We start from the raw sequence: 23,758 nt of genomic DNA on the forward strand, positions 1-23,758 counted from the left end.
CCCTCCACCTCCTTGTGTGCCAGACTGCCTTCTCCAGTTCATTCAAGCCCCCCTCTGAAACTACCCCTCTTCCACAGAGCCTTTCAACAATAATCACCAGTGGAAATGTGTATAGACTGTTGTCTGTCTCCCAGACTGAAATTCAATGGGATTTGGACACCCAACTCCCTTAAGTTCTATTGGAAATCCCAGCCCAAGTGCATTGTCCACACCATAATCCTCCATTTATTTTAGAAAGCAAAATGGTTCCAGATCTCATTTTTAACTGAAACAGGTACACATTGGATGCATACAGAAACTTCCCTTTTAGAGTACTCTCACCTATTCCGTAACTTGTGAAGCACAAACTGACTGATTCTTACGTCTCTCCTCCTTAGAGAAGCTTGTGACTCTCAGATGAAAAGGTCTGCTATATTAGTGCACTGACCCATCATGCCAGCACCCTCAATTCTTAACCTGCAGGACTGTATTGGAACCACATTTCATAAGGAAAATTTGTCTCTTTCTTCAGTGCCCAAAAGAACAATTTAAACTCAGTGGGAACAGAAAGGAGTCTGACACTTAATTTTACCTCTATAAATTGAAACATTTACATTTGTGTTGGCCTTTAAAAAAAATCCCCAACTATAGCTGTCTGACACAATGGAATTCATGAACAGAATGAGGATAAATTTTCCTCGCCTATTCACGTATAGAAACTTTGTTCACCTTTCCTGCAACTGTGAAATTGGTTTGAAATGATGGACTGATATTTCTTCATGAGTCACTCTTGACACACCAGAGCTGTTTTACTAAGTACAAAATGTGCACTCTTTGGGGAAACAAAATGCTTTCACAATATCTATCTGTAACCTTTGGTGCTGCTGGTATCCCGAGAATGAATTTATTAATGCTAATAGTCAATGAGGATTTGAAGACCACCTGGTTTTCTCCCAGTAAACAAAGAACATAAAATCAGCAATGGAAAAGGTTTAATTTAGAACTATTTTTTTTTTAAAGTTGAATTTTCAAAGTATGACACAATTTCTTGGGTAAATGCAGCCTAATTTTAAGTTACCCAGATATATGGCTGGTCTGAAAAATGAAATCCTATTAGAATCACAGAATATCAGGGTTAGAAGGGACCTCAGGAGATCATCTAGTCTAACCCTCTGCTCAAAGCAGGACCAGTCCCCAGGCAGATTTTTGCCCCAGATCCCTAACCCTCTTAGGGATTGAACTCACAACCCTGGGTTTAGTAGGCCAATGCTCAAACCACTGAGCTATCCCTCCCCCAAAGGATATTACAGGGGACTAGTGATAGGTTCATGTATACCTATTTACTTCTAGACTGAGTAGACATTTGTCACAGGAACACAATTGGATTTGTGCCTTTGGCCTCCCAAGGTCTGATTTTGTGAGATGCTGTCCATCTTCAAGTCTCTTGCAGCCTATAGAAATCGAGGAAACTCAGCCCCTGTCAGGAGGATTGAGCTCTGAAAGAGCAGTAGGATGCACTGAAGGGCAATATCCAACATAGTTTTCCTCTAAAAGATATTTCTAGATGGCATTATCCTCTGTCGAGGACCTTTCTGCTTCCAGGTTGAGGGATTATACCTGCGGGGGAAATATGGCACACCTCTTAGCGCACTGGGAAAGGGAGCCACCAGAGTTGTTTCGTGGAGATGGCTTTACTGCCTTGTCCACTGACAGTGGCTGTTGTGTAAATCTGTAATGTTTTGAGTCGGAAACTCTCTTCTTCCTTGTTGTAGGAATAAAAATTAATCATAGACATGTCTTGGTCTGTTCATGTGATCTGTGAATGAAATTAGTTTTTTGACATTAGATGAGTCAACTATATTTTATGAAACTTACTTCACTCTGAGATACTAGCTGAGTTGGAGATTAGCTTTTTCCAGTTGGTCACCTAAAAGATTTTCATGATGCAGTGGAGCATGCTGTCTTCTGTGAGAGCAGGCACCACCAACTGGCCAGCTACTGGGCTTTGGCTGTTTAACACAAGGGAATTATGGGAGATGTAGTCCTCAGAGGGACCCTGCCTTAAAGGACTGAGCCCCAGTTACAGGTGGGCTAGGGGCAACTGCACTATAAATAATCATAGCAATAGTACTGTAGAGTTTTAAACATGAAGACCAACTGCCATTTGCCCTCTCTCCACCCCCATGTCCCCACAAAACAAATAAAGTCCACTCCACAAACGTTTTCCATTTGAAATATCTCTGAGACCGAAGAGTTTGTGCAGGAGCCTGTGATCTAGCCAAAGATCAATGAAGAAGGACAAGGGCCCTGTTCATACAGGAAGTGGTGCACATAGAGTGGCTTTAGAAACAGGGCTATTGTCTAATGATTATGGCCAAACTTTTCCCTTGGATAGTCATATGTTATGCTAGCGGTGCATTCAGTATGAGCCCTCTGTGCATGTCAGAGGATTGACTTTGGTCCAGAATTGTTTCTCAAGCTATATGAAGAGTTATTTTGCTGTTGGCACGATATTGGAGATGAGAGATTGGCATATTTAAAAACCACTGAGCCAGCCTGAATGTACGGCAACAATACCAATTTTGAGCATGCTTGGGAGGGGGGTGGGAAGACAGCCGATTCTGTGATTTATAGCACTTTAAAAAATGGCTTATCCTTTTGACATTTATATAATTATTGAAACATACTGTACAGTTCCAAAGGCTATTCTATATTATAGGTCCATTCTGGAGAGAGAAGATATTATATGGCCTAACTGATGAGACGTTGTATCTTTATTTACAAGCTAATAATTGTATTTTTCTCCTCCTAAGCAGCCAGACAAGTGTTCATCCTAAACATTCATCTTTAACTGCTAGAACAAAACATGCTGCCGATATTTTTTGCTAACAAGGCAGCAGGTAACATCACTGTCAGTGTTTCCCTAGGTTTTAAGAAAGCTTTTTATTATGAGCAACAGCACTGACTGTTGGATGAAATGGAGAGCCAGCAGCTCGTGAGTTCTAATCCTGGCTCTGCTGTGGACTTTCTGGGTGGCTATAGGCAAGTTGCTTAGCATCTGTGTCTGTTCCTGCATCTGTACCATAAGGATAACATTGCCTGTCTCATATTGTTACAGTATTTTTATTTATCATCTCTATTGAGGTCATGCGTAGAATCCCCAGCCATGGACCAGAACCCCCAATGTGCTATGTGCTGAACAAACACAGAACAACCTCGCAGGGAGTTGTGAGGCTGATCTGATCAATCAATAAGTAGTAAGCACTAAGGGCTTGTCTACACAAACAATTATTCTGGAGCAACCTGGTGCGTGAATCTACCCCACAGTAGCCTGTCCAGAATAACTGTCCATGTGAACCCTGTTGAAATGCATTAACAGTTTGTTAATGTGCTTTGATCTAGTCCCACTTCAAAGATTACTAGGTCAAAGTGCATTAAGCAAGAGTTAATGTGTGTTGGCAGGGCCCACATGGACAGTTAGTCCATTGCAGGGTAGGGTGGGGTAGATCGATGCCCCAGCTTGCTGCAAACTAAATGGTCATGAAGACAAGCCCTAAATATCTGATCCTGCACTACTAAAGCCATTGGGAGTTTTGCATTGATTTCAATGGGAGCAGGAGCAGTTGCTATGCTTCTGTAAAGCTCTAATACAGTGACTTTTAAAATTAATAATTTGGGTTTAGGAAATAGAAAATTACCAATTAATTGCTTCAAAATTATTTAAATCAAATGAATTAGGTGCTATTAAGAGAAATAAGATTGGTTGTTCATCCCTTTTACATCTGGGGTAACCCAGACTTGATATTTTCATATGATTTCTCCAGACCTCGCTTGTACTCATGGTAACTAAGTATGTAGCTTTTTGCAAGGGTGACATTTGGAACCATTCAAAATGATTTCTAAAATGAATGTAACAAACAGCAGCCTTGGTTTTCAAAAATTCACTTTTCTTGAGTAGCAGGAAGACTAACCTACTGCCATAAACTGTAAAAGGAAAGCAGAACAAAATGTGAAGCTTGAAATTAGATGAAACCATAGTAGCGGAAGATACGTTTGTATATTTGCCCAGGCATACTGGATTCTAATGTAACTTTTCACTATTATTTTGATCACATTGTCTTGGTTTATATACAGTAAATCAGGAGCTTTACACACAGTGAATAAATATAGTGACAAAATTATATAGGGAAAGATTCTTAGATAAATTATTTTCCCAATTTAAAATGTGGGAACACTGTATAACAGTCTCCCCCTAGAGGTGTCCCAAATAACTGGATGAATTGTTACCTTTTACAGCAGGGCTTGGAGAGATTGAATTAGCTGCCCCCTTGCTGCCAAGAAAGGAATATTTTCTTTCTTTTCTTTCTTTCAACAGTCTGTTGGGAGCAGTTGCCTTTCAGTCTATTGATTCACTATCCAATAATTTGAGTAGATAGGAAACTTGTATATGAACACAATGTGTAGTACTTTGAAGAAGTTTGGGATGGAGGAATGTTTCCCTTCTTTAGATAATCTGATTGGAGTGAAAGGCCTTGAGAACTTAGGGGAAATACCGAAGGGTGTAAGTTAGTATGGTGAGGTGCTTTTAGAGTATCTGGTTGGGAGGCTGGAGATCAGAGTTCTTTTCCCAGTCTCAACACTGACTTGCTGTGGCACCTTAGAGAGGTAAGTTTCCTCATCTGACATATATGTAATGCTACATGCTTCACACTAGTGTCTTGGGGCTTGTTTGGTTGATATTTACACGGATTGGGACATCTATGGTTTGTCTTATGAGCATGTATGTGGTGCTGCTTTGGTTTCTGCAAAATTTAAGCTTTCATTTAAAAACAAAAAGACAACAAACAAACAAATTCCAGTCTTTACCGTTACAAAGATAACTTGCTGAAAAAGAACACATTAAGTGTTATCTTTCTGAATCTTTAGACAGACTGGATTTATAAATATGAGTAGTATGAACTGCCCCATTAATCTCAGCACTGATTCTGGATCCTAATGATGACAATTATAATGAATTATGAAAGAAAAATAGACATTAGAGACATAATAGGCTATTTAGATCATTCATCCAGTTTACAACATTTACATTGCTAACTTTTCTCAGCTGAACAATCTAGCAGAAATATCCAACTGCTCAGGGTTTATGGGCACAGGTTTGAATTGTGGGTGGAGCTGCAGCATCCACATTTTTACTCTTGAATATTTCTGCTTTTGTGCTGCATATTTTATCGGTATTTTTCGTTCTATTATTTTTATTGCTATACTGTTTCATATGTAAGAACAGGAGCTGTGTTTCTTAAGAGTTCAGGTGTGTGCTCTAACCATTGCCTGGCTAGATCTGTTTCATTGTTTGGACCCAGGTGTGCCAAGAACTGAATGTTATCAAAGTTATAATTCAGGGCTTTGATTTTCAGTGGTCCTGATAAGAATTTGCATCCAGAAACTGATCCAAAATGGTGGAAATTGGAGCTGATCATAAAATAGTATTTTTCATTCACGCTGTCTAAATAAATGATTTTTTAATTTATATTTTGGCGGGCATTTTCTGATTTTTAAACAAAAAAAATTCAGGAAATTTTGAAAGAAACATTGTCCATGAAAAATTTCAGCTAAAAAAATAAAGAAAGAATATTTTCTGTGGAATTTTTTTTTCAAGATTAACATTTCGACCAGCACTGATAGAAACCTCACAATAACAACTCACTGCAAGTGTGCAGTAGCTTCTTGGATTTGTAGCAGCAGAGGATGATATTAGCAGCAGGGAAAAGGCTGGGCCATTCTCTATTGCCTCAGACCTGTGTAGTGGTTGGGTTATCTACCACCCACTGGAAAACCTCAGTTAGACTGAAGGTGGGGAGCATCAGCCAGATCTGGCAGCCCTATGTCCTTATATGTGGTGGTAGGAGAAGAGCCTGGGAGAGGTTCCCTGTGGGTTCTCCTGCCAAAAGATAACAGAGGTCTGGGGAGAGAAAGGGCTACACCAGAAGCTGAAATTGGCCTTTTCCAGATTTTCCAGTTGGATCCCAAACCAAAAGCTGGATCTGGATACATTGCCTGAAGGCACTAAATAAATCAGACAGGATTTACAAACTTAGATCTCCTTGGAACAAGAAAGTATAGCTATAGAAAGTAAAATTAATAATTTAGGATCCAAAGTGGAGGTGAAAGGGGTCCGTGTGTTGAACAGCCACAGTCATGATAAATAAAAATCGCAGCTGAAATGACAAGCATGGAAAAAACATCTAGTAATCAGGCAATTCTGTCCAATCTGAGCCACCATTACTCTCATGCTGTGAGTTCTGTGCCTAGAGGAAGTACAAAACACTGTCTTAACCCATATGTATTTGCTTCTTGAGTTTTAAAATTGTATATATTAAAAAAGAAAAGAAAAAGCCCTTTTTTTTCTTTTTATCTATAACAACTTATAAAAACAACTGCTAGCTGGTCAATATCCTATTACTCTTATAGGTAGATATACTTGTTTCTAATTAAACATTCATTGAATAGCGTTGACTACCTCCCCCGACAAATGGTGGACTCTCAGTGTTCATAATTGCTTTCGCTAATCTATACTTTTTCCTGTCTCAATGCCTTTCCTTTTATTTAGTAATAGTTAATGTTAGACAGACTCCCAATTAAGGAACGGCTTTGAAATAACCAAGAAATGATCCCCATTGTGTATAGATTCTTTTCTCTTTGTTAATAGCACTATGTGTGGTTTTTATTGTTTTTTTTCCCTGTTTCCTGTTTTTTCAAAATAAATAAAATTCAGAGAGAGCGTTTATTAGCTCCTGCTGCTTATTTCTCACTTGAAGACAAAATCCTCTGTTTGTGGCATTACAATAATCTCTATAGGCATTAGTGGAATTGATGTTACAAACACAGGATTATGACCATGGCTATGTAATTTACATAATAAAACCCCAAACCATGAAACCAAAACAAACCTCTTAAATTTTTTTAGGAAAATCTAAGACCAGGGCACCAATCACAAACATTCAAGCAGCTGCTTTATTGTAAAAACATGAGAAACTCCACTGACTTCAGTGGGACTACTCATGCTTAATTTAAGTGTTTACATAAGTGTTGGCCCATTGGGGGCCTGGGTAGGCCATCCCCCTACTCCTTTTAGACCTTTAGCCGTTGTGGGGAGAAGGCACAGCCATCTACTTTTGGATGGTCCAGTCCTTATTCGTCAATCTTTCATGGGGCGCCAGGTAGGCTGCTGCCAACCCCAACCTATGTAAGAGCATTCTGGATGGAGGGCAGGTTTAGACAGTTTTGCATGGGTTTCCTCCAGATTTTCATGTTTGTATGTACCAGATACACCATATGACATTGTGAACCCTAGTGAGTCGAGCCTGTCAGCTTGGGTTCAGTGCAGTGAGCAGATTGGCATACCTCCGTTATGTCTTTAGTGCAGAATACCCTGCAGGAGTAGGTGAACTTTTAGGAAACAAGTTTTTATTGACACACATGCTTGCTTAATAATAGGCACTTACCTTATATAGCATGTTTCATCTTCAAACCACAGGGCTAATATGAAGAAATCTTCACAACATGCCTGTGGGGTTGTACAATTGTGATCTATTTTACAGATGGAGAAATTGAGCATAGAAAAAATTAGGTGACTTGCCCAAGGCTATACAAATCAGTGGCAAAGCTGGGACTAGGACTAAGGAATTCCTGCCTCTCTGCCTAATCTCGTAAATTACTCTGCCTCTGGGCATGATTGTAATACAAATGGTAATTAATAACACATGTTTGGGAAGTGACCCGTAGAATATATTTATAATGTATATAAACAGAATTATGTTAATTCTGATTAATTTTTCAAGAGGCATCAGCGTATCTTTAAGGACTTGCCGGAGTGTGAGCACTTTTAAAGCAAATAAGTATACTGAATGTTAATGCTTGTTAGTAACACATTCAAACCATTTCTTATCTGACATATGGGAAGGAGTTCAAGAGAGAGCAACAAAAAATCAGGGGCGGGGACGGATTGACCTCCAACGAAAGATTTAAAAAGCTACATATTTACAGACTGGCTCAGAGATAACTGGAGATTGGGGATGCATAGTAATAATTGTGCACTTTTGAAGGATATAAACGCCAATGAGAGGGAAGGCTTATTTAGCTAAAAACTAACTGTATTTAGGGTGGTACACAGGGCTAGAACGGTGAGTCAGTAATGAGCTGAATGAAAAGTAGGGGAAAATGTTAATTGAACACCAGGAAAATCTTCCTGACAGTGAGATGTGTTAAACTGTGGAATGATCTCTTAGGGGAGTTTCAGAAGCCCCGTCACTTGAGATATTTAAAATGACACTGGACTTAACACTAGAAAATGCGCTGTAAGGAACACTCCTACACTGGCAGGAGATAGGCTGGATGATACAACATATGGAACATTTTCTCTCACTAACTTCTATGAGTATAAACCTCTCTCAGGGCCTGCCGTAGTTCCCATTATAGTGAATGGAAAGTCTCCTCTTTCCTTCAGTGGCAACTGGATCAGGCCCCAGTTCCCTTTGTATTTTTTTCTCTGCACTCGCTCGTGCACTTCCCATTGGTGGTGTAGTCTATGAAGTTGCTTAATATGCCGTTTAGTCCCTTAGTACTACAAGCCCTGCTCCTGCATCTGATCAGGATGTATATGGATGGTCTGCCATGGCTCTGCTTGGCACAGCACTCGGCCTGTGTTTGTAAGGTGCAGGACCATAGCCACAGATATTGAGAACCTGTTCACATTTCTCTGCCTGCTGTATGGTTCTCTCTCGTGGTTAGAGAGATCTGGGTTAAAACTGTTGTTTTTATTGCTAGTGTGTCAATGAAAACTCAGATGCCCCATGTTGTTGAGAATGCTCTGTCTATATATATGTAAATAGTTAATAGAAAAGGTGCTGGGAGATGGCACTTGAGAACATGTAGCCTGGTTCTTAAGTTTTGTAGGACCAATGAAACTTCTTGTGTGCGCTGCAAATGGCTTCCTTTGTGCAGCGCTTTAAATCAGCTTTCAACACGTCACTCATGGCAGAAAGCTGTGCATTAGCACAGATCTTCTTGTAGAGGGGCCCTAATAACAATGTTGGCAGCACACCACAATTTTGCTTTTCTCATCTGCATTTATTATTAGTCCCTTTAGGAACCCTGACATGGCTAAATGCCAAAGAGATGTCTGCAGAAAACTTAGAGGCTCTTTCCATTTATCCTCAGTTTGCAATAAAATTTCCATTCTTTTTTAATAGATTTGGAACATGGCAGGATCCCAAGAAGCAAGGAGGAGCCTGTTAATAAATATATAGATGCCTAATTGCTGTGTTCTTGAGGAAAATACTTTCCACGAAAAAAATTGTTCTAGTCAATTGTTTGGCAAAGGTTCTAGAAAATAAGAAAATGAATCTAACACCAACACTTTAGTGAAAAAAATACATCAGATATTAAGTTGAAATGGAAAGATGACTAAAGTAGTTTAATGGCTCAGTGCCGTCTTTTATCATGTGGACTTGGTTTTGATTCTAAACCAGAATTGAATTACCAAATATTGCAAAGATCAAATATCTACAGAGGTCACTGTTAAAATGGTTTCAGATGCTCATTATAGCTCTTAATGTGAGTGATAACATATCCAAACCACTTTATAAATGTTCCCACACACCTATATTATCAATAATTGATTCCAGGTAGTAGGCTACAGCAGATGCAATTTACCAAGGTCCCAGTCAAGTGTCAACAAGATGACTGGTTCATTTTATCATGATACAATGAAATATTAGTAGCTAATAATAGAGGAAGCAGAAAATGTGAGCTCTTACTTCACTGTGTGAACAAAAGCCTGTGATTTCGGAATGGAAAGAAAAGATCATTGCTTGGCATCATAATGTGATTTTAAAAAAACACACCCTAAAATGGTCAGTTTATCCAGTTTAAAAGGATTTGAATTAGTACATTTTTTGGTCACTCTTTAAGTCCAAATTCTGCACTTTGAATAGAAGGAATATACAAACAGAGAAGACCTCACGTGTGAAACTGGACAGAATTTTATTGCAATAAGACGGAAATAGTCAGTGTAATATTTTTTCCTGGTAGTCTTCATCTTTGAGCATGGCTCTCCTTTATTTAAGAGCTCCTCAAAACATTGATGTTCCCTGAACCCTCTTTCAACCGGACTGTCCAACAGCTTTTGCAAGTTACCCTACAAATTCCCAGCAGTTCTTATAGTTAAACCTCATAACTAGAGCTGGGTGGCAGTTTTTTGAATAAAAGTATTTTTAATAAAAAATTGCCTTTCAAATTATTTTTTTAACAATTTGTTTCATTTCTTTTTTTAATATTTAAATTTAAAACATTATCAAAATATTATAAAAGTGGTCATAAGTTTGTTGTTGTGGTTCACAGAAAATGGATCTCTGGTAAACAAGAAAATGTCAATAACAATTTCAATACACATTTTGATGAAAAAATTTTCACTAAAAAGTCTAAAAATCCTCCAAGTGGTTCTGCTTCACACCATGTGAAATGGAAACAACTTCAAAATGTCACATTCCACTGTTGTTTGGCTTTGGAGGGAGGGGTGTTTGGGTTTTTTTGGTTTTCATTTTCTGACCAGTTGTACTTACAACATTTCCACCCTCTTAGTACAGTGCTGGGTTCTATGTTTGGCGGCATCGAGATACAAACACTGCTACCTCAACTCTTCTTCTAGTTGACAGTGTACGATTTGGATCATTTGGTACCACTGTTTCTGGGGGTACAAAAATAACTCAGGAGAAGGCTACATGACCATCGATATTGGTCTTCCTTCAGTGTCATATCAATTAAAAATATTACATACCTAATATCTTTATCTTTCCACCTTCTCGATACATGTTACAGTTTTGTAGCACCTAAAAGTTGGCTTTACTAAGTACTGTATACAAATGTAACAGAGATGTTGCTCCGAGACTTGTATTAAATTTAGTTCAGTCTGTCCATTCTATTCTTTGTAGGTTCTTATACCACCCTTATCACCATAATAGCTGAATGCCCTCCCGTAGTGCGTTTAGCAACAGGATTATAATTTGCCATGTGTGGTTTGCTCGATCTCACTTATCCTCTTCCATGTGCAAGAACTGGGTGTGTAGTGGAGTGTTTTAGTTATGTAGGGTTTTGGTCTATGTGTAGATGTTAGAGAAGGCAGGTTGAAGAAGTGCACCTTGCACATGGAGCAGATGAGTGGGGGGCTGAGGGATAGCTCAGTGGTTTGAGCATTGGCCTACTTAAACCCAGGGTTGTGAGTTCAATCCTTAAGGGGGCCATTTAGGGATCTGGGGCAAAAATCTGTCTGGGGATTGGTCCTGCTTTGAGCAGGGGGTTAGACTGGATGACCTCCTGAGGTCCCTTCCAACCTTGATATTCTATGATGGTTCCTATGAGTATCTTGTGTGCTTTCCAAATAGTACCTCTTGGACTTTCTAGGGTTTTTGTCCTGAATTTGATCTTTTCAATTGGTTAAAACTTTTGGCTTTATAATATAATACCCTGCAACAATTTACAAACACACTAACTTGGCCGCTTATTAGATTAAGAAAAGAATATTGAAATTTTAGGCCCCAATCCTGCAGACCCTTAAGCACATGCTCAACTTCATGCATAGACACGCTGGCCGTTTAAATGGGACAGTTCACGTGTGCCAAGTTGAGTGCGCACTCTGTTGGCCGAATCAGGCCCTTTCTTCGCCAGAAGTTCCAGGATGGTGCAAAAATAGCAGCATGGTTCTGCAAAGCCTCTGAAATAATGAAAGAATGCACTTGATTTCAGTTTACACTTTCTCAAGTATAGTAAATGGAAGATAATCAAGAGAGACTCCTGTTCAGGTCACATAAATATCAGATGGAAGAGGTCAGTAGGAGAGTCAGTAGGTGAAATATATTTAGGGAGATGAAAACTCTCTAAATTGTTGCTTTGAGAGCTGGTGGAGTATGGGGATGGGAGCTAGTGGTTGTAGTGCTTGACCCTTGTTGGAGGGAGGCATTATGTCTGCAGAATGCTCAGGCAGGCAATAGTGGTTATTAGGGAAATCAAACTCAGCAGTGCCACCTACTGTACTGTTTTTAAAGCTTGTGCTGCCCTTAGCCCCAGACTCTGAGCATTAGATGGTGATGAGAGGAGTGGGTTCATTCTAGACCCCTGCTCTACCCAGAGATGTCTCCTGCAGGCCAGGGAGCCTCACAAACAGCTGGAAAGCTAGGGAATCTCAGACAGTGCAGAGCTAGTGTATTTGCCTCTATGTCACCAGCATCTCCTGCTTAGTGGTCACGTTGGATGGCAGGGACAGGGAGATGGTGTTCTGAGCAAGAAGGGGGAAGAGTCATGGGGCCTTTTGGCTCATGGCTGGCCCAGGATGGCAGGAGTGAAAAGGTGGCTTTGAATTACCTTTCTTCTTCACTCTCTTCAGCTGTGCTAAGTGTACCTTGGCACCACTAAGGTTCTGGCCAATGAAATCTAGATCCATTTGGAATTGGATACAATTAGATTCATTTCTATATATAAAGAAAATTCTCAATTGCTAAAGAAGCAATACAGTCTGTCTCATGGAACATCTTTGCAACTGGCTTCTTTTTGCTAATCTGAAGATAAGAGAGTCAAAGCTTGCACAGTGCCTTTCACATTTGTATAGGAGGTTGGACAATTTGTGAACAACTTGCAGATGATCTAAATTTAAAGTAATTTGTGAATCTACACAAAAATTATTTCTTTGAAATTCCCCAATTTAATTGAGGTGCAAATTAAATGAAACTGCAAACATGTAAAAGGGCATCAGTGTGAGGGAAGAAAAGAAATTGCTCAGAAGTGTGTTACTAGAAGAAATGTTAGGAAACCGCCTGGCGGAAGATATAGACTCTACATTACCAAGAAATGTAACAGTCTTCCAAGCTTAGTAATGGTCTTCCAAGTTTAGTAATGGAAGCTCTATAGCTGGATAGATCCAAATGGCTAGAAATAATCACTTATGTCTGTGCAGCAGGGACCATTCTGTACTTTTCAAGGGATTAGACTGGATCACAAATTCAACTCATTCTCTGAAGCAGAATTTATTCTTGATGTCTCATAGATTAACGTTCGTTAAAGGAATTAATGCTTAATTTATTAACGATTTGCCTTCCATGTGTTTAAATATGATGTATTACTCTTTATCAATGTTTATTGCATTTATTAATGATTTATGTTAATTTTATGCAAGTTAATGTGATTAATTGATAGAATTCAGGGCCAGATGCCCTGCAGGGTCTGTGCCTCTGAACAGCACCAAAGATAGAAGAGTCCACAATATGGGAAGCTGCTGTGGTTCAAATTGGCCACAATCTCTCCTTTGCCTTGGGGCCTGCATGGTCAAAATAGCGGTTTGTGTTCTTTCGGGATGGGCAAGATTAGAGCAGTGAAGGATATGCTGACTCAGTACAACCTCTGAGGGACTCTTATCAGGCTGATAAAGAATCTAACAGATGGCCTCCAAGCAGGGAACTACTGGCAGCGGGGGTGGGGGGTGGGGAAGGGAATTCCTCCAGTCCCTGGGCCCTGCGTGGTGCAAAAAGGTGCAATTTGCACATCCCAGCACTAGAGTGAGCCTGGCCCCACAGCTGCGGTGATTCTGACATGATTACTGAATTAATCTTTGAGAAATTTGGAAAATCCCTTGTTAATTCCGTTGCTTTTAGAATTACTTATAAATTAAATAATTAATTTAAAATATTACACATTAAAAATATTAACTTTTTCTTTTGGGTTACTAGTTTGAGAACATCAAGCTGGACCACGGGAGGGTGGAGTTGCAGAGGGCCTGGCCTCGGAAATCTGGAAACGCAGCAAAAATTGGGGCCATGCTTGCATCTGCAGGGGATGATTTTCTGTACATTCTACAAGCACAGTTTAGGAACACACTTTGTCTCCTTTCCGTATATATATATCTGAAGACTAGATATATATGAAAACTTTCACTTTAGAGCAAATTCTGGCTATCCCAGCTAGGGGCCCTGAGAGGAGAGGGCAGAGGGAGCCCATTCAGCGTCCCTACACCAGCACAGGCAGCAGCTGTAGTGCTGCTGCATGTAGTCCTTAGCCAGGAGTCTGGCTGCTGAATCTCAAATCTTTTGGAGCAGTTAGTTCCTAGAAGTGAAATGTCAGCGCATTATCCCACTGGTTCACTGGAAGTCAATGGGACTACTCATGCTTAAAAGTAAGCACATGCGCAAATGTTTGCAAGATCGGGGCTTAATTTTGTTGCATTCTGGACCAGTCCTCAGCCAATGTTCAGATGGAGCTGTAACAAATTTCATCAACTGAGGTTCTGGCCTATGATTATTTTCCACTTTATTGAACCTATCCCATAAGATACTGTTTTCTTGCTATAACAAATTGTTATTCTTTTGTATATTTTATTATTTGCCTACGTTGCCAAGGGGCTCAGATAAGAAGCAAGGCCCAAATTGTGCTAGATGCTATACAAACTCTGCAGTTTGCCTTCATTGTGCTTTGTATAACCTGACCTGCTTCTATTGCCAACTTTTTTCCAGTATGGCTGTTTTTACAGATGGTCATAGAATCATAGGACTGGAAGGGACCTTGAGACGTCATCTAGTCCAGTCCCCTGCACTCGTGGCAGGACTAATTATCTAGAACATTCCTGACAGGTGTTTGTCTAACTTGCTCTTAAAAATCTCCAATGATGGAGATTCCACAACCTCCTTAGGCAATTTATTCCATCGCTTAACCACCCTGACAGTTAGGAAGTTTTTCCTAATGTCCAACCTAAACCTCCCTTGCTGCAATTTAAGCCCATTGCTTCTTGTCCTATCGTCAGAGGTTAAGAAAAAAAAAAATTCTTCCTCCTCCTCGTAACAACCTTTTACATACTTGAAAACTGTTATCATGTCCCCTCTCAGTCTTCTCTGTTCCAGACTAAACAAACCCAATTTTTTCAATCTTCCCTCATCAGTCATGTTTTCTAGACTTTTAATCATTTTTGTTGCTCTTCTCTGGACTCTCTCCAATTTGTCCACATCCTTCCTGAAATGTGGCACCCAGAACTGGACACAATACTCCAGTTGAGGCCTAATCAGAGTGGAGTAGAGTGGAAGAATTACTTCTCGTATCTTGCTTACAACACTCCTGCTAATACATCCCAAAATGATGTTCACTTTTTTTGCAACAGTGTAACACTGTTGACTCATATTTAGCTTGTGGTCCACTATGGCCCCCAGATCCCGTTCCGCAGTACTCCTTCCTAGGCAGTCATTTACCATTTTGTATGTGTGCAACTGATTGTTCCTAAGTGGAGTACTTTGCATATGTCCTTATTGAATTTCATCCTATTCACTTCAGACCATTTCTCCAGTTTGTCCAGATCATTTTTAATTTTTATCCTATCCTCCAGAGCACTTGCAACCCCTCCCAGCTTGGTATAATCCACAAACTTTATAAGTTTACTCTCTATACCATTATCTAAATCATTGATGAAGATATTGAACAGAACCAGACCCAGAACTGATCTCTGTGGGACCCCACTCATTATACCCTTCCAGCATGACTGTGAACCACTGATAATTATGCTCTGGGAACGGTTTACCAACCAGTTTTGCACCCACCTTATAGTAGCTCCATCTAAGTTGCATTTCCCTAGTTTATTTATGAGAAGGTAATGCGAGACAGTATCAAAAGTTTTACTAAAATCAAGATATACCATGTCTATCGCTTCCCCCCTATCCACAAGGCTTGTTACCCTATCAAAGAAAGCTATCAGGTTAGTTTGACACGATTTGTTTTTGACAAATCCATGCTGACTGTTACTTATCACCTTATTATCTTCTAGATGTTTGCAAATTGATTGCTTAATTATTTGCTCCATTATCTTTCCGGGTACAGAAATTAAGCTGACTGGTCTGTAATTCCCCAGGTTGTCCATATTTCCCTTTTTATAGATGGGCACCATATTTGCCCTTTTCCCGTCATTTTTGTATATGGCTGACCGTTCCTTTTCTAACTTGGCTATTTACTATACATTTTGAGTTCAAATTGCATTAAACAAGCATAAGCAATGCTGTTGGCCATGTGGTTGCTAAAACAATTTGCTATTGGCAAATCATAGCTTCATAGAAATACACCTCAGGGTTTAGGCCCATGATCTATATCAAGTATAACTCACAATCAGAGTACTTTCTTCGTATACACTTATGGATCGATTGAGCCATTTAGGCGCAGCCTTGCATGGGAGGAGTGAACCCATTGCTACACACCTTCAGATACAGTAGCTTTACTATGATGCTTCCTTTATGCCCACAAAAGATATGGCGAATGCAGACCCTGTAGTCCCTGGAGAGTAGCGTACAACTGTGCCTGGGATTTAGGGAGGTCACATAAGTCAGGGAAAGGTTCCTCCCACCACTATCCTGGCACATCAGTTTAAGGATAAGGCACAATCTGGTCCTTGGTGTTTATAATAAAGTGAGCAAGATAAGTCATATTTCTCATGCATACATGGGAATGTATATTCAGAATTGTCAGTACTTGGAATACAAGTGAAACTGTACCCAACAACAGCGTTTACACTGTACAAAAGAGTTAAAACACATAAGTAGGCCATAAACACACAACATAAAGAGAATGCTACAGAAGATTACCGCTCTGATGCTACTGCCTGACACCCATGCCACCTGTGGACTCGATCCCAGAGTCCTATACAGACAAAGCATCCAATGCACCCAGGTGTCCATTGGTATAAATGGGCATACGACTCAAGGAAGTTCAGTGAAGTTGCACAGGTGAACAGCAGTGATGAATTGTGCCCATTGACTTCAGTCAGTAGTGTTTTGTAAGCATAGAGACGGCAATTTTTGGCACTCTGAAGAGGGAGGTCTTTAATCAGTAAGACTTTCTAGAGAAAAATATCCACTGTGGGATCACTGACACATAGTTTCCTCCTCAAGGACTTTCACCTGTCACCAGAAGAATAGAGAGTGTGTAATGATGTGAATTAGATTAGAAAAGGATCCATAGGCCTGACAATAAATGAAAGTAACACAGACATTATTGAGGAGATTAGGAGAGAGAAATTAAACTGGACAGTATATATTGTGATGCCAGCTAAACACACAAGTGTTGGCCATAGAGAGTTTTAGAGGAATGATAACTATTAGAAAGTGCAAGGAAAAAATAGACCAGGGGTCAGCAACCTTTCAGAAGTGGTGTGCCGAGTCTTCATTTATTCACTCTAATTTAAGGTTTCGTGTGCCAGTAATACATTTTAACATTTTTAGATGGTCTCTTTCTATAAGTCTATAATATATAACTAAACTATTGTTTTATGTAAAGTAAATAAGGTTTTTAAAATGTTTAAGAAGCTTCATTTAAAATTAAATTAAAATGCAGAGCCCCCTGGACTGATGGCCAGGACCCGTGCAATGTGAGTGCCACTGAAAATCAGCTCGTGTGCCGCCTTTGGCACGTGTGCCATAGGTTGCCTACCCCTGAAATAGACAATAATAAAATCCACTTGTGAGAAGGAAAGTGTAAACTTGCCTAGTCACCATGGAGGTGGAAAGCCCTATGCAATAGAAACTTAGGTTATGCAGAAACTGAAAAGGATAATATCATAGGAACATAGGAATTTCCGTAATAGATCACACTGGTGGTCTATCCAGGCTAGTATCCTGTCACTGCCGCTACCACCTGTTTCAGAGGCAGACAGAGAAACCCGTCATAAGCAGTGAAGGGATAATCTGCCTCCAGGGATAGATTATTCCTAAACCTCACTAGTTAGAGGTTGGTTTATGCCTCGAATCATGAGAGCTTATATCTCTGCCAAAACCCTTGTTTCTTTTTCTAATATTTACTGTTAACTCAGGGTAGAATCATAGAATATCAGGGTTGGAAGGGACCTCAGGAGGTCATCTAGTTCAACCCCCTGCTCAAAGCAGGACCAATCCCCAACTAAATCATCCCAGCCAGGGCTTTGTCGAGCCTGACCTTAAAAACCTCTAAGGAAGGAGATTCCATCACCTCCCTAGGTAACCCATTTCAGTGCATCACCATCCTCCTAGTGAAAAAGTTTTTCCTAATATCCAACCTAAACCTCCCCCACTGTAACTTGAGACCATTATTCCTTGTTCTATCATCTGGTACCACTGAGAACAGTCTAGATCCATCCTCTTTGGAACCCCCTTTTAGGTAGTCAAAAGCAGCTATCACATCCCCCCTCAGTCTTCTCTTCTGCAGACTAAATAATCCCAGTTCCCTCAGCCTCTCCTCATAAATCATGTGCTCCAGCCCCCTAATCATTTTTGTTGCCCTCTGCTGGACTCTTTCCAATTTTTCCACATCCTTCTTGTAGTGTGGGGCCCAAAACTGGACACAGTACTCCAGATGAGGCCTCACCAATGCCAAATAGAGGAGAATGATCACGTACCTCGATCTGCTGGCAGTGCTCCTACTTATACAGCCCAAAATGCCGTTAGCCTTCTTGGAAACAAGAGCACACTGTTGACTCATATCCAGCTTCTCATCCACTGTAACCCCTAGGTCCTTTTCTGAAGAACTGCTTCCTAGCCACTCGGTCCCTAGTCTGTAGCAGTGCACGGGATTCTTCCTTCCTAAGTGCAGGACTCTACACTTGTCCTTGTTGAACCTCATCAGATTTCTTTTGGACCAATCCTCTAATTTATCTAGGTCCCTCTGTATCCTATCCCTACCCTCCAGCATACCTACCACTCCTCCAAGTTTAGTGTCATCTGCAAACTTGCTGAGGGTGCAATCCACGCCATCCTCCAGATCATTAATGAAGATATTGACCAAAACCGGCCCCAGGACCGACCCTTGGGGCACTCTGCTTGATACCGGCTGCCAACTAGACATGGAGCCATTGATAACTACCCATTGAGCCCAACGATCTAGCCAGCTCTCTATCCCCCTTATAGTCCATTCATCCAGCCCATACTTCTTTAACTTACCGGCAAGAATACTGTGGGAGACCGTATGAAAAGGTAGTCTTGTTATCCATATAAATGTCTAATCTTGTTTTAAATACTGCTAAGCTTTTGGACTCAGTGAAATATTGAGACAATGAATTCCACTGGCTAATAGTGCACTATGTGAAAAAGTATTTCCTTTCATCAATTTCTAGTTTATTATACTACTAACAATATTATTTTACACTTTCATTTCACCATTCATCCAAGGCTCCCAGAGCAGTGTTCAAACAATTAAAGCTCAACACCCCTATGAAAAAAACAGTCATGCCCACTTTACAAATATAGAAACTGAGACTCAGATATTCAAAGCCAGATAAGGTGGTGTGAGTGCCGAAGTCCCATTAAAATGAATGTGAATTAGTCATTCATACCCCTTTAGGTGTCTTTGAAAAATCTCCTCCCAAGGGAATATAATTATTTGTTTACCCGAGTCCAAACTGAGGCAGTGACTTAATCAAGAAGAGAATCGTAGAGTAGCACCTTAGTGCCTTCCTCCTTTTCTATGAAGTCAACGATCCCTTACATTTGAAGCAGCTAGTTAAAAATACACACGGACACACACATTTGCACTTTTATCCAAAAACCCAATTCAGAAATGTAAATAAACCTGCCCTGAAGGGACTGACTAGATTTCTTTCCTTAGTCGGAAGGTACATATGGCTCCCATCCAAAATAGTTGCTCTGAGCTGTGTAACTTGTAATTTATTCCAGTGTAAATGTCAGAACACTTTCTTTGCATGTCTAAGATGACCCACTGAAATTAGTCCCCCTTTAACAATTCCTTTTATAATTTGCTTTTCAGCAACAACGGCAACTTGACCTGCTGACTATAACCAACCCTGGTGAGTAAGCTACGAGGCTCGGCTTTTATCTTTTCTTAAAGAGACGGTTGTCTAAATGTGTTTTTTTCCCCTGTCTCTGGCATGCAAAATGAAAAACACTGTTCCCCAGAAAATCTTTAACATAATAACAAGTGACAGCTATATTGTGCTTGGCAAAGCCCCGGGTAGTTATCCGTTCACAGAGCTGCCTCTTCAGACCTTTACTCTATGAATTTGAGTGCTGATATTTCTTTAAGCCTCCTGGGGTTACAGTTAGTGGTATGTCTGCAGGGTAGATGCCCTAGAATTCACAATGTATGTTCAAGTATCACAGAAATGTAAGTTTTACTCTCTTCAGTGCTAAATACATTTCAGGGGTGTAAAGAGTCAGTGGCTTTCAGCGTGCACTGTTGGAGGGAGAATATTCAGGTTAATTCTGAAGAACCTTAAAGTAAATGAGTTCGGAAATATCTAGGTAAAAATAAAACACTTTCGAAACAGTCTTCTCAATAATGACTTTTGTTATTTGTCTGCAAAGGAAAATCCCCCAAATGTGTTATAGGTTGAATTTCTGGTCACTAGTCATGAAAGTAGTTTCATATCTCTGGCATGGTGTTTTTCAAAGGTGTCACTGTTGGGATTGAAATGCAGGCCAGATGAATGAGATTTCTCTTTGATCTAAGCTCTTGTTCAGTTTCTTCAGTAAGACTGGCTCAATTTCTTTTCATTAGCTCTCCTAGAGGTCTACTGTCCACCAGCAACAGAGAAACACCACAGAGAGTTGGTACTAGCTTTGGTAACCAGTATTTTTCTGTCCCTCAGCTCTAAATGCATCTTTATCTTTTTGTCTGGCTTTAACGGGGAATGTGTTAGCAAAGTGAGCAGGTGTTATGGGACAGTGGGCAAAATGCGACACATTTTGCTTGGATAACAATTTTGCATCAATAATTGTTCCAACATTCTAAATGTAGATATCTGTGACATGACTTCTCCTTCACTAACCTTGTTCAAATAGTAATCATTAAAAAAAGGAGAAGAAGAAACACTTTGTTGGGACAGATGTTTGAGGCTACTGGCAATTGCATCACATTTTTGCATGTTCATTTTTCATACAGTTTGCAATTATGTTAATATATGCTTAGGGCACTTGCTGATAAAAGCAACAATACAGTGAGAAAGAGCCATTGTCACCACTCTGACTACAAATTCAAGGGCAAATATGACACATTTTCCGTATTTTGTATCTTCAATGTCCCCTGTTTCTAAAGAAAAAAAGAAAAGAAAAAAAATCCCTGAAGGTCACAATCAGAATAAACACTCAGATCTTGGATAAAGTTACTGAAGTCCACAGCCTTTTTTATAGGAGAAAAGGAGGGTTGGGGGGAAAAATCACTTAAGGGAGAGACATTTGTTTAACTTGTATTTATGATACCTTCTTTACTGTGATGACTGATGCAATGTTCACTGGAGCAATAAAAGAGTTGATTAAGTTGAGTTTGTGCATAGATGTGATTACAGTAAGTATCTAGCACTTCAGATCTTTCAGTTTTGCACAGCAACATAGCAATTAGTTAGAAGGATCAGCATAGGCACATACTAAGAGTTTCCACTGATTATGTAGGTAGACATGCTGTGTTCCAAAAAAAAAGACTTCCTTGCCAGACATTTTTCAAGATGTGCATTTTTTGTATTTTTGTGTGTTGATAGCCAGAAATCCATAATCATTGATTTGATAAAGTATTAAAAAAAATTGGGCCAAGATTCATGTAGCCTAGAGTTTGGCTGCTAAATAAGTTTGAACTCATTATCAAAAGGGCTGAGCATCCTCAGGCCAAACTTATTTAGGAGTCTAAAATTTGGATTTTCTAAAGAGTTTAAGGGAGTTAGGCATTCAGCTCTTTTTAGGATGCTTTGAAAAATCCCAACCTAAATATAGATTTAGGAGTCTAACTTCAGGTCATACAGGTTTCAAAATCTTAGCCTTGGGAATTAGTTATCTTTAGATATTGTTACTTTTTTATATTTTCATTTTGGAGGACTGTCTTTATGATTTGTTAGCAATGGACTGTTTTTACAGAGACATGATACAGCTTATGACTGAGTACTTTGGATGATCTGAATTAGGGGCCGAACAGTTTGTTTTCAACTGTCATTTCTCTGGAAATTCTTTAAGTTTTCCATCCTGTGTAAAGCCAGGCAGTCTCCTGTACAGTGGATGTCACTCAGTTAGTCTTGTCTACAATAGGAAAATCCCCTATAGCTTGACAATATCTGTCAGCAGTGGTGCATTTCTGGCATGGTCTAACTACAAGTATAAAGCAGAACAAAGTGAATTCAGTACCATTTCAGAAACCCTGGTGGCCTTTGTAAACTGCACACCTGTCATAAGATAACATTAGAGAGACAGGGTAGGTGAGATAATATCTTTTATTGGACCAACTTCTGTTGATGAGAGAGAAGCTTTTGAGCTAGAGAGCTGTTCTTCAAGTCGAAATGTACTCCGAATGTCATAGCTAAATACAGGGTGGAATAGATTGTTTAGTATCAGTAGTTAACACATATTTCAAGGAATCATTCAAGGTGAAGTAGCCCATTAACACCTCTCCAGCCATAGGGGGGAAAGGGAGAAAAAAAAGCTGGGGGTGGGGGGAACAACTTAATTGGGTTATAGATTGTTGTAATAAGCCATAAATCCAGTATCTCTATTCAGTCCACGATTCTTAGTATCAAGCAAAGTTATGAATTATGGCTCGTCTTTTGGAAGTGTTGTGCAGGTTTCCTTTGAGGATGAGGACTGAGAGGTCAGATATAGAGTGATCGCTTTGTAATCTGTTCCACCTTGTATTTAGCTGTGACATCCTGAGTACATTTCTCAGATCTGAAGACGCACCCTCTGGACAGTTTGTGTCTCTCACCAACAGAAATTGGTCCAGTAAAAGGTCTTACCTCAGCTGCCGTATCCTTCTAATATCCTGGGACCGACATGGCTACAACAACACTGCATACAACATGAGGTAACATTCTCTCTCTCTCTCTCTCACACACACACACACACACACACACACACCTGTTATCTGAGTTTTTAGTCACTGAGGTGTTGAAGAACCCTGCTGGCTGTAACTGTATTTTTCCTTCAAGACCCTCTGTGCGTTCCCACTTGGGGAATGGTGCCTCTTGGCAGTGAGCATATTTTGAAGTGATACTGAACCCTTTCATTCTGGTCTGCACTTGCAATCAAACCATATTCAGAGTTGGATCAACTGCACCCACTGGTGGCAACAAATGTCAACAACGGATAGTTTTCCTAGAGTAGAGAAGGCTATTAATGGGCATGGTTGCAAGATAACATCATGTCATTAATACTCACTTACCAGTATTTAAGGGAATTTAAACTGCACTTCCTTCATGTTGGGTAACTAGGAGAAAGAGTAAGTGAAATTAGTAAATGTTGTTGCTACACTCCTTTCTTTTGCCCCTTGGCATGTGAGTTACAAATGGGTTCTCAAGACCTCAGTGACTAAAAATTCAGATAATAATTCTAGAGCTGTCACAGGAAGCTTAATGTTATGTCATGACAGATGTACCATTCAAAAAGGTCACTGTTGTATAATGATTCAACAGAGCTTAAGTGTTATCTTAAGTGTTGACCATCTTTTATTGTTAGTATCACCTTAATCAGAAGTTATTTTGAACCCACATTGTGGTGCTGCCCAGACATTGTCTGTCTTGCATTCACATTGCTCCAGATGGCCTGCACACAATAAGCAAAGTGTATAGTGCTGCTGTTTACTAGGACAAGCAGGTGTGGTGAAACAATATAGCTGAGCCCTTCACAGACCAACCATCTCCTGTGACTTTCCTGGCTATGACAGAGAAACTGTTCTGCAGACAGTCTTTTTTTAAGGCTCTAGTAGTGATGAAAACCTTAGTTTTGATTTAAAAGTAGCTTTGTAAGTC

The 23,758-nt window shown here is 39.9% G+C and overlaps 1 protein-coding gene across 1 annotated transcript in view; it reads left to right on the forward strand.

The window, feature by feature from the left end:
* LOC113406570 (cytosolic carboxypeptidase 6-like) overlaps nucleotides 1-23,758 on the forward strand; it is a 1,366,737-nt gene that overhangs the window by 723,156 nt on the left and 619,823 nt on the right. Inside the window, exon 6 of the mRNA XM_029911596.1 lies at nucleotides 19,783-19,822. Coding sequence (XP_029767456.1) covers nucleotides 19,783-19,822 — 40 coding nt within the window. The remainder of the gene's footprint in view (nucleotides 1-19,782; nucleotides 19,823-23,758) is intronic.

Source organism: Terrapene carolina, unplaced genomic scaffold, assembly GCF_002925995.2.
Source record: "Terrapene carolina triunguis isolate 2854851 unplaced genomic scaffold, T_m_triunguis-2.0 Scaffold105, whole genome shotgun sequence".
Classification (NCBI taxonomy): domain Eukaryota; kingdom Metazoa; phylum Chordata; order Testudines; family Emydidae; genus Terrapene; species Terrapene triunguis.